At 42.1% G+C, this 15,345-nt stretch overlaps 1 protein-coding gene and 1 long non-coding RNA gene across 2 annotated transcripts; one reads left to right on the top strand and one right to left on the bottom strand.

Annotated features, from left to right (window-relative positions):
• The first annotated feature begins 1,011 nt into the window (after window positions 1-1,011).
• Window positions 1,012-4,702, top strand: CPR5 (cuticular protein 5). The gene is made up of 4 exons (XM_011150146.3): window positions 1,012-2,131; window positions 2,624-2,786; window positions 3,366-3,637; window positions 4,234-4,702. The coding sequence occupies exons 1-4, from the start codon at window positions 2,066-2,068 to the stop codon at window positions 4,429-4,431; spliced, it is 699 nt and encodes a 232-aa protein (XP_011148448.1). The 5' UTR covers window positions 1,012-2,065; the 3' UTR covers window positions 4,432-4,702.
• Window positions 4,703-13,337: 8,635 nt separating this feature from the next.
• Window positions 13,338-13,880, bottom strand: LOC112589313 (uncharacterized). The gene is made up of 3 exons (XR_003113444.1): window positions 13,850-13,880; window positions 13,528-13,610; window positions 13,338-13,360 (listed from the first exon to the last, which is right to left on the bottom strand). It is a non-coding gene; the product is annotated as an uncharacterized LOC112589313 (long non-coding RNA).
• Between the last annotated feature and the right edge of the window lie 1,465 nt (window positions 13,881-15,345).

Here is a 15,345-nt window from a genome sequence, read left to right as displayed (position 1 = left end):
CACACACACACACACACACACATGTATACACTTATACTTTTAGATGCAATTGATGTAACGACGTGCTCGCTGCCTGTTTATAAATATTACGAAATGCGATTAATAATCTATTAACAACTTGTCAAATATGCGATCTTTATTTCTTTTTTCACTTACCGAGAAGTGCTGTATCGATGCTAATAATAATTATTGCTATGAAGATGATGACGCTGTGGTAAAGAAAAATACAACAGACACACGTACACGCATAAGAAAAAAGAAAACAGACATTGTCGACTCTTTTCTTTTCAATTTTTTTTATTTCCGTGGCGATTGTGGCAAACACATATACACTAATACTATATGTAAATGTAAAAAAAATGTAAATATAACATTGGCGCAACGATATTATATGACTCGTGCATGCGTACGCATGTTCTCGTTATGATCATATCGATCGTATTTTCTAATTGAAATGGCTTTGGAAATGGTTTTGGCGACAAGAAGGACGTGCGGAATCGATATATGCGATTGCATATATGCGTTCTGGTCGACGACGCTTAAACAACAGACAAATGCGACTTGACGATACGCCGGTACATTTCGATGCGATAAGTGACAAAATCTTTGATCGTAAACCGTGTGTCACGGGTATTGCAAAATTGTACACAAGTGAAAGCTCATTTCAATAATTGTACTACTTTTATAGCAAAGTCCGACGAGAAATGACGACGACATTGTGAAAATAATCTCATTTTCGAGTATGCTCAAAGCCGAACGAGAATAGTCGTAGAGTATTGCTTGTGTCTAATTTGAATATCATTCCGACAGAAGAGAATGTAGTGCTTCTCTCTCTCTCTCTCTCTCTCTCTCTCTCTCTCTCTCTCTCTCTCTCTCTCTCTCTCTCTCTCTCTCTCTCTCTCTCTCTCCTCTCTCTCTCTCTCTTTCTCTCTCTCTCTCTCCTCTCTCTCTCTCTCTCTCTCCTCTCTCTCTCTCTCTCTCTCTCCTCTCTCTTTCTCTCTCTCTCTCTCTCTCTCTCTCTCTCTCTCTCTCTCTCTCTCTCTCTCTCTCTCTGAGGTGTAGGTGGAAGGATTAGATCGTTCACACAGTTATCTCGCAGCTATCGTCGGGACTGCGACGGCCAGTCGTTTCTCCCGGTACACAATGTTGTGGAACATCTCGATCCTCCTTATATCCGAAACACGAAATCCCTTCCAACAGACGACAAGACTCTCGAGTTACTCCAGTAGATGTACTTGATCTATATGAAATAGACATACTGGTTCGCGTGATGTCAAATCAAAACTTTGTCCATGTGGCCGAATGAGCCTCGGCTTATACGGATGATGTTTTGTTACTCAATGTCGCAATGACATAATTATTATGTTACATCGCCATCGTGAAACACATACGATCATCTACCCCTCGGCAATGTATAACTTTGGCTTTGTCGACCGCCTTGATCGGGTGTACGATTACAGGTCAACCGGCTCTGTCGATTGCAACGAGGACCTTGGCGGACCTATTAAATATATCCTATTAAATATGTGCGACGAAATATATCAGACGATCGTTTGCCGCAACTTTAGCTTAGTAATATGTAAGCAATTATACGAGCTTTATTTTATATCTTTATCGACGTGGGTGATGTGTATCTCTCTAGTCGATTTTTGTGACGAGTGAGCTTTATCGCTCGATTAACATTTATTCCAGATTGTTGGAAGTAACAAGATATTTCTTGGAGAAAAATGACAGAGTTTCTACGTTGATGGGTACACATTATCATCTTCCTTCGTATATTATATATTTTCGTGAGCTTAAAATTCACATGTGTGATCAGTTCCACACACGGTAACTTTCATCAACGTGTCATCGACATCGCGTATACGTCGGGTTACATCTTGCAATGTTAGTGCGCACTACAGTCAATCTACATATAATTCACATAGTGGTAGATGTATATATTTTGGTTTCTCCTTGAGAATAGGAGGGAAGGTTAGCAAGATACACAGATGCGATACTCGCCGCAGGGTGGGGACGGTCAAACTAGATTGGTATAAAATGTAACATCACTGTGCCGTGCAGCATGCAGTCATTCACAACGAGTACTGGATTATATACCTCTGCGGCTGTGATCGTCATGACTTACAAAGTAATACCTGCGTATCTTATCGCTTATTGTTGCTTCGCAACTGCCTGGAGGCTCTTGTCGCATTTTCCGCAATAATTATCATAATTTGTTACAATGCGATGAAATTTTGCTTTTAATAATTCATAATGTATTATGTATCGAATGCTCTTGGCGTGTTTTATTCAAGTGTATCAAATTTTCACCTTCATCTTTCTTTCCATTGGCGATTGGAGGTAGAGAGAATAAAGAGAGAAAGGCAGGATTAAAATTTCGAATATCGGACAAATATGACGAGCACCAATTTAATGAATTATAAATAAATAAATAAATATATATACGTCTCGCGAAGGATCTCTGGCGAGATATTTATAATTAATACGATCTGTTGCAGAATGCAGAAGTTTCATTTTACTTTGGTGCATTAATACTTTGTCGAGCTTAATTAAAACTATTTCAGTTAATTGTCCGGTGCGTGCGTACACATACATTCAATATTTTCCTACTAATATACAGATTATCGGCTGCTTCGCCGTCTTACTGGCTGTCGCTCGTGCCGGGATCATTGGCTCGAGTGTAGATGTTGCACAACAGCCAGTTGCAACAGTTATCAGAGTCCAAGAGTACGATTCACTTCCTAGATATACTTTCGGTTACAGCGTGGCAGATGGTCTCACTGGTACGTTCTTATAATTATAATTTTTCCATATACATTGTTGATGTTTAAATATCAACTATTGAGTTCTCAATGTCTTTCAAATCGCGCATATCCAAAGTGAAACGTACGTATCGATGAAGGGACATCACATGCACGCGTGTGTTCTGTGTGACCGCACGGAAAGCGGTCGTGGCGGAGACGCATAGCACATAGGGGCTAGTCAGTCCCTAGGTTGCCAATAAACCAATTGGTTTTCTTCATTTCCCTCCTCACGACAGAAATGAAGAACTCTGATTGGTTGATTCTCTTATGCCTTGTGTATTATGTGTTATGCAGAAGTCTGTGCTCCGGCCCTTAGTCTCTACGATAGTCATCGTAATGAAGGCGGCGCGACCGTTTAAAGGCTCTTTTCTTTCTTCCGTTAGACTGCCGTAGAGCGATGCTTGTCGGTTCTTGTCGTAATTTCTTTAAACATAGCTGTATGGCAGAGCACTCGCGTCACATTTTCGGGAAGAAGCGATGTTGCGAACAATCGAGTACGCAACATAACTTTAAACGTGAAATTTTGCTTCGAATGTAAATGCGACGAATATTTTGAAGGTGACAACAAGGCGCAGGCGGAAACTCGTAACGGAGATATAGTCCAGGGAAGTTACAGCTTAATCGAACCTGATGGTGTTCATCGTGTTGTTTCCTATGCGGCGGATCCCATCAACGGTTTTAACGCAGTCGTACAGCGGGATCCTGGCATCACGGTTAAGACCGCCGCTGTCGCAGATATTCCGTTTGCAGCGGTGCGACCTGCTGTCGCAGCAGCACCGTCCGTAATCGCCGCAGCTGCTGCGCCGGCTACTATTACAGTTCGTCCGCAGGTTGGTGATATATTTATTTAAGAACGCGATACTTGACTTTCGGTTCACTAGCAACTGGGCCGACTGGGCCGCGCTCTTGCCGGAGTGATTGCAATCTTTGTCCAATCATTCATCTAGTGCGCACTCACTCATCAGATTTCTAGAATTAATAATTTCTAGAATTTCTAGAATTAATAATTTCTAGAATTTCTAGAAATAATAAGTAAATAATTATTGCGAATATCGCAAAATGGTACGGGGCTTTTGCGGGGGACGTGTGTCTCAATGAGTTCTATGCCTTCATTGTGATTACCATTATGAGTTACCAAACATCCTGTATATTGATAAAAAGATTTGGAATATGTTAGTGTTCTTTCACATTTGTCTTATGAAAATGCGATGCAGCGTGGTCGAGATATGTTCCGGCAGTCCTAGCGCATTGTGAATTACCTATACGCGTGCGTACGTTATTTCAACTTGTCGTTGTACTCGCCGTCGTGTGATGTGTTGTTTATTATTCATATTTGAAACTAGTTTAAATATTCAATGATGTTTATTGTACCATCTTGGTCATGCATCTCGCAGAAGTTAGACGTGTGTTACTTAATTGTGTACAGGTGACTGGGTTAGGTGCTCCTTTGGAGAGACAGCCGTTTATTTCGGGATCTAGTTTGGCCGCTACGAACGTTATTGCTACGAATTCTGGATTAGTAGATCTGGGAACAGGTGTGGGTCTTGGATCTAGATCTGTATATAGTGCGCAGGCTGTCGCTGCGGATAGTTACGACAGTGGCAGTGCCGTGAAGGTTCACTAAACGAACGAAATATGATACAGTCAGATTCGGATTGATGTTATCGCTCGGCTTTTTTCTTCGTTACGTACTGGAAAATACTCTGTCTATCGTAGCGTGTCGCGGTCTCCGCACGCATGCGCATATCTTGCTACTTTTTTGCTATCGTTGCGAACTGTTTGAGAAATTATACGTTTAATTATATGTATGGACATGTTACGATACCAAGTTGGAGAATAAGAAACCATGTTAATACCCGGTTAAAAGAACGCTGTGTATATTAAAAAATATAAATATAAAAATATCGTCCATTATTGTGCGAGATTATACTTGTGCATAATGGTCGTAGAAAAAAATATGTTGTTATTCCTATCATATATCGATAAATGCGTGAGGTACAGGTGAGTAAACATAAGTAGTAATTGGTAAGTACTATTCATATCTATCAGTCTATAGTCATATCTATAGTTCATATCTATAGTCTAAAATTCGAATCTCTTAAGTGTGTTGTACGGCATATCAGCCGCAATATATATGAAGTAGCTCGTTGTTCGTAACCCAGACAGCACATGTTCTTCCGGGGACGTCCTAAGGACGAAGGATGAAGAAACGTCCCCAGGACGTCCTCAAGATGTACTCTGGATGTCCTCTGGACATCTGTGCTGTTAGGGAATTGACAAGTTAAAGTGTGGTTGAGGTCAAAATTAAGTGGTCGTATGGACAAGTGTATAGCGGGCGGTTATTTCATAGGTGTTGTTTTATCGAAAAAGAAAATATTAGGGCGCAATTGTTTCACAAAGTAGCAGAGGGTACAAACTCCTCCTATTTTAGTGGTGACGGAAGTGATTAATTCGCCATACTCTTTCGGTTAGGAGTGGGCCGAGGGCAGCACAGTCGGTCCTCCACTACCAGTTGTCGGATGCCATATTGGACACTGAAGCCCGTTCTACATTAGTCGCAAGCACAGGACGCAAGTCCAAAGTCGTAGAAATCCACCAATCATAGTCGAATGTTAAGAGAATATTCGACTGTGATTGGTGAATTTCTACTGACTTACGACTTGCGTTCTGTGTCTTGCGACTAATGTAGGACGGGCTTTACTGTTTACCAGTTTTCTGGAGCAGTAGGAATTTTGTTAGCAAGTGAACGATAGCAAGTGCACATTTATTTAGCGAGAGAAGTGTTTATTTACAGGTTATTTACAGAAAGAAGAGCCGAGCAAGGAGAGAGATCATGTGGAGATAAAATATTTCTATTTCTGTAAATAAATATTTATATGTAAATATGTAAATCGGTGTAGATTATTTCACAACGTTGTTCGTTGATCTTTCCTCAGATAGCACAAATGTTTTAAATACATTTGACTTATATTAAAACAAACATATTAAAAGCAAGACGTCTCTCTTTTATACGCTTTTAGACGTATCTTATTATAAATCCATGTTAAGAGTGAGAGTGTGAATGCTTATGTGCAGTGATGCACATATATGGTGCAGGTTGTTAGTGCATCAAATTTTTTTAACCACACCAGGTATATGGCAGAAGAGTACCTGACAGTCCGCAGTCTGCAAGTGGGACGGGAAAAATTTGATGCATAAAATAAATTGTAATTATTTTTCATTGAACTGTATAAATAGTTTCATTAAACTACATACAGTTAAAGTATGTTCTCCAGCCTTTCTCCGTCGATATCCAGCCTTCCTCCGTCGATATCTCCGCTTCTGCTGGGAGTAGAGAGTCGTCCATGTAGTCGAAAATGTAGGGTTTTGAAAGGACTTTAATTTGGTGCCAGAACCAGGCCTGTATCTCTAACCGTTTAGGAGATATCGAAGGTTAAAGTTTTCCAACCTTTCTGCGTTGATATCTCCGCTTCTACTGGGAGTAGAGAGTCGCCACTTACGGCAAAATGTAGGGTTTTGAGAGGACTTTAATTTGGTGCCAGAACCAGGCCTGTATCTCTAACCGTTTAGGAGATATCGAAGTTTAAAGTTTTCCAGCCTTTCTCCGTCGATATCCAGCCTTCCTCCGTCGATATCTCCGCTTCTGCTGTGAGTAGAGAGTCGTCCATGTAGTCGACAATGTAGGGTTTTGAAATGTAGGGTTTTGAAAGGACTTTAATTTGGTGCCAGAACCAGGCCTGTATCTCTAACCGTTTAGGAGATATCGAAGGTTAAAGTTTTCCAACCTTTCTGCGTTGATATCTCCGCTTCTACTGGGAGTAGAGAGTCGCCACTTACGGCAAAATGTAGGGTTTTGAGAGGACTTTAATTTGGTGCCAGAACCAGGCCTGTATCTCTAACCGTTTAGGAGATATCGAAGTTTAAAGTTTTCCAGCCTTTCTCCGTCGATATCCAGCCTTCCTCCGTCGATATCTCCGCTTCTGCTGTGAGTAGAGAGTCGTCCATGTAGTCGAAAATGTAGGGTTTTGAAATGTAGGGTTTTGAAAGGATTTTAATTTGGTGCCAGAACCAGGCCTGTATCTCTAACCGTTTAGGAGATATCGAAGGTTAAAGTTTTCCAACCTTTCTGCGTTGATATCTCCGCTTCTACTGGGAGTAGAGAGTCGCCACTTACGGCAAAATGTAGGGTTTTGAGAGGACTTTAATTTGGTGCCAGAACCAGGCCTGTATCTCTAACCGTTTAGGAGATATCGAAGTTTAAAGTTTTCCAGCCTTTCTCCGTCGATATCCAGCCTTCCTCCGTCGATATCTTCGCTTCTGCTGGGAGTAGAGTGTCGTCCATGTAGTCGAAAATGTAGGGTTTTGAAATGTAGGGTTTTGAAAGGACTTTAATTTGGTGCCAGAACCAGGCCTGTATCTCTAACCGTTTAGGAGATATCGAAGGTTAAAGTTTTCCAACCTTTCTGCGTGATATCTCCGCTTCTACTGGGAGTAGAGAGTCGCCACTTACGGCAAAATGTAGGGTTTTGAGAGGACTTTAATTTGGTGCCAGAACCAGGCCTGTATCTCTAACCGTTTAGGAGATATCGAAGTTTAAAGTTTTCCAGCCTTTCTCCGTCGATATCCAGCCTTCCTCCGTCGATACCTCCGCTTCGGCTGGGAGTAGAGAGTCGTCCATGTAGTCGACAATGTAGGGTTTTGAAATGTAGGGTTTTGAAAGGACTTTAATTTGGTGCCAGAACCAGGCCTGTATCTCTAACCGTTTAGGAGATATCGAAGGTTAAAGTTTTCCAACCTTTCTGCGTTGATATCTCCGCTTCTACTGGGAGTAGAGAGTCGCCACTTACGGCAAAATGTAGGGTTTTGAGAGGACTTTAATTTGGTGCCAGAACCAGGCCTGTATCTCTAACCGTTTAGGAGATATCGAAGTTTAAAGTTTTCCAGCCTTTCTCCGTCGATATCCAGCCTTCCTCCGTCGATATCTCCGCTTCTGCTGTGAGTAGAGAGTCGTCCATGTAGTCGAAAATGTAGGGTTTTGAAATGTAGGGTTTTGAAAGGACTTTAATTTGGTGCTAGAACCAGGCCTGTATCTCTAACCGTTTAGGAGATATCGAAGGTTAAAGTTTTCCAACCTTTCTGCGTTGATATCTCCGCTTCTACTGGGAGTAGAGAGTCGCCACTTACGGCAAAATGTAGGGTTTTGAGAGGACTTTAATTTGGTGCCAGAACCAGGCCTGTACCTCTAACCGTTTAGGAGATATCGAAGTTTAAAGTTTTCCAGCCTTTCTCCGTCGATATCCAGCCTTCCTCCGTCGATATCTCCGCTTCTGCTGGGAGTAGAGAGTCGTCCATGTAGTCTAAAATGTAGGGTTTTGAAATGTAGGGTTTTGAAAGGACTTTAATTTGGTGCCAGAACCAGGCCTGTATCTCTAACCGTTTAGGAGATATCGAAGGTTAAAGTTTTCCAACCTTTCTGCGTTGATATCTCCGCTTCTACTGGGAGTAGAGAGTCGCCACTTACGGCAAAATGTAGGGTTTTGAGAGGACTTTAATTTGGTGCCAGAACCAGGCCTGTATCTCTAACCGTTTAGGAGATATCGAAGTTTAAAGTTTTCCAGCCTTTCTCCGTCGATATCCAGCCTTCCTCCGTCGATATCTCCGCTTCTGCTGTGAGTAGAGAGTCGTCCATGTAGTCGACAATGTAGGGTATTGAAATGTAGGGTTTTGAAAGGACTTTAATTTGGTGCCAGAACCAGGCCTGTATCTCTAACCGTTTAGGAGATATCGAAGGTTAAAGTTTTCCAACCTTTCTGCGTTGATATCTCCGCTTCTACTGGGAGTAGAGAGTCGCCACTTACGGCAAAATGTAGGGTTTTGAGAGGACTTTAATTTGGTGCCAGAACCAGGCCTGTATCTCTAACCGTTTAGGAGAGATCGAAGTTTAAAGTTTTCCAGCCTTTCTCCGTCGATATCCAGCCTTCCTCCGCCGATATTTCCGCTTCTTCTGGGAGTAGAGTGTCGTCCATGTAGTCGAAAATGTAGGGTTTTGAAATGTAGGGTTTTGAAAGGATTTTAATTTGGTGCCAGAACCAGGCCTGTATCTCTAACCGTTTAGGAGATATCGAAGGTTAAAGTTTTCCAACCTTTCTGCGTTGATATCTCCGCTTCTACTGGGAGTAGAGAGTCGCCACTTACGGCAAAATGTAGGGTTTTGAGAGGACTTTAATTTGGTGCCAGAACCAGGCCTGTATCTCTAACCGTTTAGGAGATATCGAAGTTTAAAGTTTTCCAGCCTTTCTCCGTCGATATCCAGCCTTCCTCCGTCGATATCTCCGCTTCTGCTGTGAGTAGAGAGTCGTCCATGTAGTCGAAAATGTAGTGTTTTGAAATGTAGGGTTTTGAAAGGACATTAATTTGGTGCCAGAACCAGGCCTGTATCTCTAACCGTTTAGGAGATATCGAAGGTTAAAGTTTTCCAACCTTTCTGCGTTGATATCTCCGCTTCTACTGGGAGTAGAGAGTCGCCACTTACGGCAAAATGTAGTGTTTTGAGAGGACTTTAATTTGGTGCCAGAACCAGGCCTGTATCTCTAACCGTTTAGGAGATATCGAAGTTTAAAGTTTTCCAGCCTTTCTCCGTCGATATCCAGCCTTCCTCCGTCGATATTTCCGCTTCTGCTGTGAGTAGAGAGTCGTCCATGTAGTCGAAAATGTAGGGTTTTGAAATGTAGGGTTTTGAAAGGACTTTAATTTGGTGCCAGAACCAGGCCTGTATCTCTAACCGTTTAGGAGATATCGAAGGTTAAAGTTTTCCAACCTTTCTGCGTTGATATCTCCGCTTCTACTGGGAGTATAGAGTCGCCACTTACGGCAAAATGTAGGGTTTTGAGAGGACTTTAATTTGGTGCCAGAACCAGGCCTGTATCTCTAACCGTTTAGGAGATATCGAAGTTTAAAGTTTTCCAGCCTTTCTCCGTCGATATCCAGCCTTCCTCCGTCGATATCTCCGCTTCTGCTGTGAGTAGAGAGTCGTCCATGTAGTCGAAAATGTAGGGTTTTGAAATGTAGGGTTTTGAAAGGACTTTAATTTGGTGCCAGAACCAGGCCTGTATCTCTAACCGTTTAGGAGATATCGAAGGTTAAAGTTTTCCAACCTTTCTGCGTTGATATCTCCGCTTCTACTGGGAGTAGAGAGTCGCCACTTACGGCAAAATGTAGGGTTTTGAGAGGACTTTAATTTGGTGCCAGAACCAGGCCTGTATCTCTAACCGTTTAGGAGATATCGAAGTTTAAAGTTTTCCAGCCTTTCTCCGTCGATATCCAGCCTTCCTCCGTCGATATCTCCGCTTCGCTGGGAGTAGAGAGTCGTCCATGTAGTCGACAATGTAGGGTTTTGAAATGTAGGGTTTTGAAAGGACTTTAATTTGGTGCCAGAACCAGGCCTGTATCTCTAACCGTTTAGGAGATATCGAAGGTTAAAGTTTTCCAACCTTTCTGCGTTGATATCTCCGCTTCTACTGGGAGTAGAGAGTCGCCACTTACGGCAAAATGTAGGGTTTTGAGAGGACTTTAATTTGGTGCCAGAACCAGGCCTGTATCTCTAACCGTTTAGGAGATATCGAAGTTTAAAGTTTTCCAGCCTTTCTCCGTCGATATCCAGCCTTCCTCCGTCGATATCTCCGCTTCTGCTGTGAGTAGAGAGTCGTCCATGTAGTCGAAAATGTAGGGTTTTGAAATGTAGGGTTTTGAAAGGACTTTAATTTGGTGCCAGAACCAGGCCTGTATCTCTAACCGTTTAGGAGATATCGAAGGTTAAAGTTTTCCAACCTTTCTGCGTTGATATCTCCGCTTCTACTGGGAGTAGAGAGTCGCCACTTACGGCAAAATGTAGGGTTTTGAGAGGACTTTAATTTGGTGCCAGAACCAGGCCTGTATCTCTAACCGTTTAGGAGATATCGAAGGTTAAAGTTTTCCAGCCTTTCTCCGTCGATATCCAGCCTTCCTCCGTCGATATCTGCGCTTCTACTGGGAGTAGAGAGTCGTCCATGTAGTCGAAAATGTAGGGTTTTGAGAGGACTTTAATTTGGTGCCAGAACCAGGCCTGTATCTCTAACTGTTTAGGAGATATCGAAGGTTAAAGTTTTCCAACCTTTCTCCGTTGATATCTCCACTTCTACTGGGAGCGGAGGGTCGTCACTTACGCCAAAATGTAGGGCTTTGAGAGGACTTTAATTTGGTGCCAGAGCCAGGCCTGTATCTCTAACCGTTTAGGAGATATCGAAGGTTAAAGTTTTTCAACCTTTCTCCGTTGATATCTCCGCTTCTAGTGGGAGCAGAGTGTCGTCACTTACGGCAAAATGTAGGTTTTTGATTGGACTTTAATTTGGTGCCAGAAATAGGCCTGTATGTCTAACCGTTTAGGAGATATCGGAGATTAAAATTTTTCAACTTGTACCGTTGATATCTCCGCTTCTATTGTGAATTGAGTGTCGAGATTTAGGGCAAAAGCGTGTACCTGTTTTTTGAGTCGTTTATGAGATACCGATGATTACATGTTTAAATTTAAATAAATTTTAATTTAATTCTTTAATTTTAATGTTGATATCTTCGCTTCTACATGGAGTTGGAAGTCGATGTTTATGGTGTGAATAGGGTTAATATAGGACTATATTGTGGCGAAAGCGCGTTCCTAGGTTTTGAGCCGTTTCCGCGAAGAAACTGGTCGGAGGACGTTCGCAGCCGTGGTGGAATTTGACGTTCGCGTTCGCAAGGGCCTAATATTTTACTCGCGAAGGGACGTCATCGTCCTTCTTTTCACAACGGTGTCGGATGTTTAGCTCCTTTCTTCCTAATTTTCTGCGACAACAAGACCGCGTCGGGGCCCTAACGGGGCATGTTCGCTTATAACTAGCGTTTTCTGAAGAGCGCTTCTCGGGAATATTCTGCTCGAAGGGTTAGTCCGCGATAGAAAGTTTCCTGCGATCGGAGACCGCTTTAGTTTAAAGTTAAATTGTAGCAAGAGTATTGTTATCGGGCAGCTCTGATGCGGGCTGCTGGCATCAATCTGTGACGTCTACCGCGCGCTTTTGCGATTACCGGTAAATTCAGTGTTCTCGATTGCTCGCGTGATTTCAGGTGGCCATAATATGGGGATAATACGTGGCAATGTGTGGCAATAATATATAGCAGTAATATACGGCAACAATATATGGCAACAATATATCGCAACAACATATGGCAATAATATATAGCTATAATATATGGCAATAATTCATGGAATATATTTTTCGTTATAAATGTCAATGCAAATTTGCGGCATGCACAATATAATAATAAAAGAGCTCTCTGTAAGTATTGAGTCAAACGCTCACCAATGATGATGTTGGTAATGTCCCGTTGCCAATGTCCAACCAGGTCTACCAATGTTCTTCCATGTCGGCTACCGCTCTCCATGTCGCTCAGCATTCATCTTGCAGCGCGTCCCACGGTGATTGCTACACTTTCATGACGCGGTCGATATTTGTATTAGAGCGGCGATATTTGCGTCAAATAACGAACGTTTTATGTCGACATCGGTGGAAACTTTTTATGCGCTGCGAAACGGACTTTATAAACTCGATCGGCAAAGAGCAAAAACTGTGTGAAAATTTATGGACTCGTCCAACGGACTTTTACGGCGCTTTTCGCGATTGCATCGGAAAAGTCACGAAAATGCGGTATTATCGATATCTACGAGTGCAATATTCACGAATGCACGTGAGGAAAGATTAGACAATCAAAAACCGGTCGCTTCAAGGGAACGCAAAAATAGAGAAGCGGGGCAACGTTTTCACGCATGATAGTTCCGTCACGACGAAGCTTACGTTCGCGATACTTTGGCGAAATGAGAATTTAAGTCTTCTTTGTTGGAGCACGGGTAAAAATGCGTATTTTGATAACCGCGGTCGCGATATTCAAAGGCACGCGAGCGAGGATACCTCAAGCTCGGCGTGCGCTTGCGCAATCTGTGCGCGCATTATACGCTACTCGAGACAATAGGGATCGTGATGAATGGACAATATTGCCATATAATTCTACAGCCTGTTTTGCAAATAAAAGAAAAGCAGCAACGGTATCGGCATTTATGCGTATGAATATATTTTACACGGACAATTGAATATTGTCAAATAATTATATCGTTAAATAATTCTGCGGCCCGCTTGAAAAATAAAAATAAAGCAGCTGATGACGATTTCGTGTTTGTACATCGCGGTTGTACAGAATATTTCTTATTCAGATGACTGAATATCAATAGAGAATCATTCACTATTTTAAATCTCGTATGTAATGCAGGATATCGCGATCAAATAATTCCCTAATTGTTTCGAGCAATGTATTGAATTCAACGTCACAAACACACACATGCAAGAATCTATTTGCAATTCGCATTGACTTGAACGATATTTCATCTGGTCACACCATATCCGTCATGCGGAATTTTGTTTTTTCTTTTTATTTTGCATTTACTCACCGAAACGACTTGCAGTCAGAGCCGGCCACGTTCCGCTTCAACTCTGTAACAAAAAATTCACATTCGTTTATGAGATCAGACCAACGAGTGCGGGCGAGTAAAATTGTAGTTTACCCTTTGCGATCGTAATTCAAGTCGAGTCGGAAATTATATCCCAGCTCTAGATCGCCAAGAGTCAAACAGAGGATTATAGTAAATTTGTAAACTTACCTTCAAGCCGACTCTGCTTGGCCCGAACCGAATCCTTCGGTGCGGCACCCGCGTCCGCCGAATTGCTGTTGTTTTCCGCACAACTGAAACAGAAAAATAATTTCCCGGTTAATAACCTGCGGTAGAGAGAGAATATCTTGGATCGGGCGAATCGAAAATACGGAAATATTTTGATGTGGGATTTTTATCTCAATATTTATATTTCAATATTGAAGATTTAAATGAGACATGAAACTTTCAAGAGAGCTGATGAGGAACAAGTTGCAAAGGCAAAGATCGTAAAGGGTTGAACACAGATGTATAGGAAACTTGTAAACTTTACCTTCCGATCGACTCTGCTTGGCCCGAACCGGATCCACCGGTACGGCATCCGCATCTGCCGGATTGTTGTTACTTTCCGCAACAACTAAAACAGAAATGTAGTTTTCCCAGTTGATAATCTGTGGTGGAGAGAGAATATCTATGATCGAGGTAAATCGGAAATACGGAAATATTTTGATATGGGATATTTATCTCAATATTTTAGTTCCAACATTGAAAATTCAAATGAGACATGAAGCTTTCAAGAAAGCTGATGAGGAACAAGTTGCAAAAGCAAAGATGTTAAAGGGTTGGAGGAAAGATGTGTAAAAAACTTGTAAACTTTACCTTCCAGCCGACCCTGCTCTGCCCGAACCAGATCCTCCGGTGCGGCATCAGCGTCCGCCAGACTTGCTTCTCGCAACGTCTGGAACAAAAAATTTAGCGTTCCTGGTTGGTAAGCAGCGATAGAGAAAGAATGTTTGATCGGAATGAATGGAAAATATTCGCTACGGTTTTTTTCTTCATTGACATTGAAAGTCTAGATAGGACATGGAGCTCTTGAAAGAGCTGACGAAAAAAGATGACAACAAGAAACGGAGACAACAGTTGTGTGCTCTCGAAAATATTCTTTTACAAATGGACATTTAAATTTGAATCCCGTAAGGAGAGTAAGCAAACTTGAAATTTTGTAATGCTTGACGCAAATTTTGTGATACCATTATTTTTGGAGAAGATACAAATAAAATGATATAATTTGATTTTGGGTTTATTTTTATTTGGTTAAATTATTATCTTCTTCTATAAAAATAGAAATTTGGATAATAATATTTCATGTTAACGTATTTAGATTAGTTATCATATAAAAATAATAAATATATGGTACTCAATGCATGCGACTTACATTGTCGTATTCTTACTGGTGTCCTTTACTCGCGGCATCATAATCCTCGACCGAAATAATCCCTGTGTCTCGGAACGTCGCCTCATCCTTCATTGTGAATGTAATCCCTCGGATCGCTCACTGTCACGGACACTGTCATTGCACTATTAAACACTGCACAATTAAACTATTAATGACGTTCGGATAATAGGCCTTTCGCGTCCGCGTACACGTAAGCTTGTAATTCGTGCCCGACCGCGAAATATTTTTTCGCGATTTCGTCGAGACACGTCATCAGAATTACACGAGAAGCCGCAAATTTTCGCGTGTCGATACAGACTACACTCGCTAATGAGAGGACCTCGCGTCCGCGTTAATTAGGCGTTCGAACATTACTAAACGCCGCGACAATGACGCAGTATATTGCTGGAGAGTGACGCGGTCCGTGCGGCTTGAGTGCCCGAGTCTAACTGGAGGCCATTTTGCGTCGCCGCAGCATGTAGCCGCTTTTCGGCGGAGACGAATTCCCGGCTTCTGATTGGCTGGGGCCTCCCATCCGGCCATCGCCGTCTCGGTACGTACGTTGCGCCTATTCGTGATTGTCCCCAAGCTGTGTAGCCTCAGGGACTGTTTTA

This window comes from Harpegnathos saltator, unplaced genomic scaffold (genome assembly GCF_003227715.2).
Source record: "Harpegnathos saltator strain DR-91 unplaced genomic scaffold, Hsal_v8.6 scaffold461, whole genome shotgun sequence".
In the NCBI taxonomy this organism is placed as follows: Eukaryota; Metazoa; Arthropoda; class Insecta; order Hymenoptera; family Formicidae; genus Harpegnathos; species Harpegnathos saltator.
Note: the sequence above shows the minus strand (reverse complement) of the source record. Positions and strands in the feature narration are given on the sequence as shown.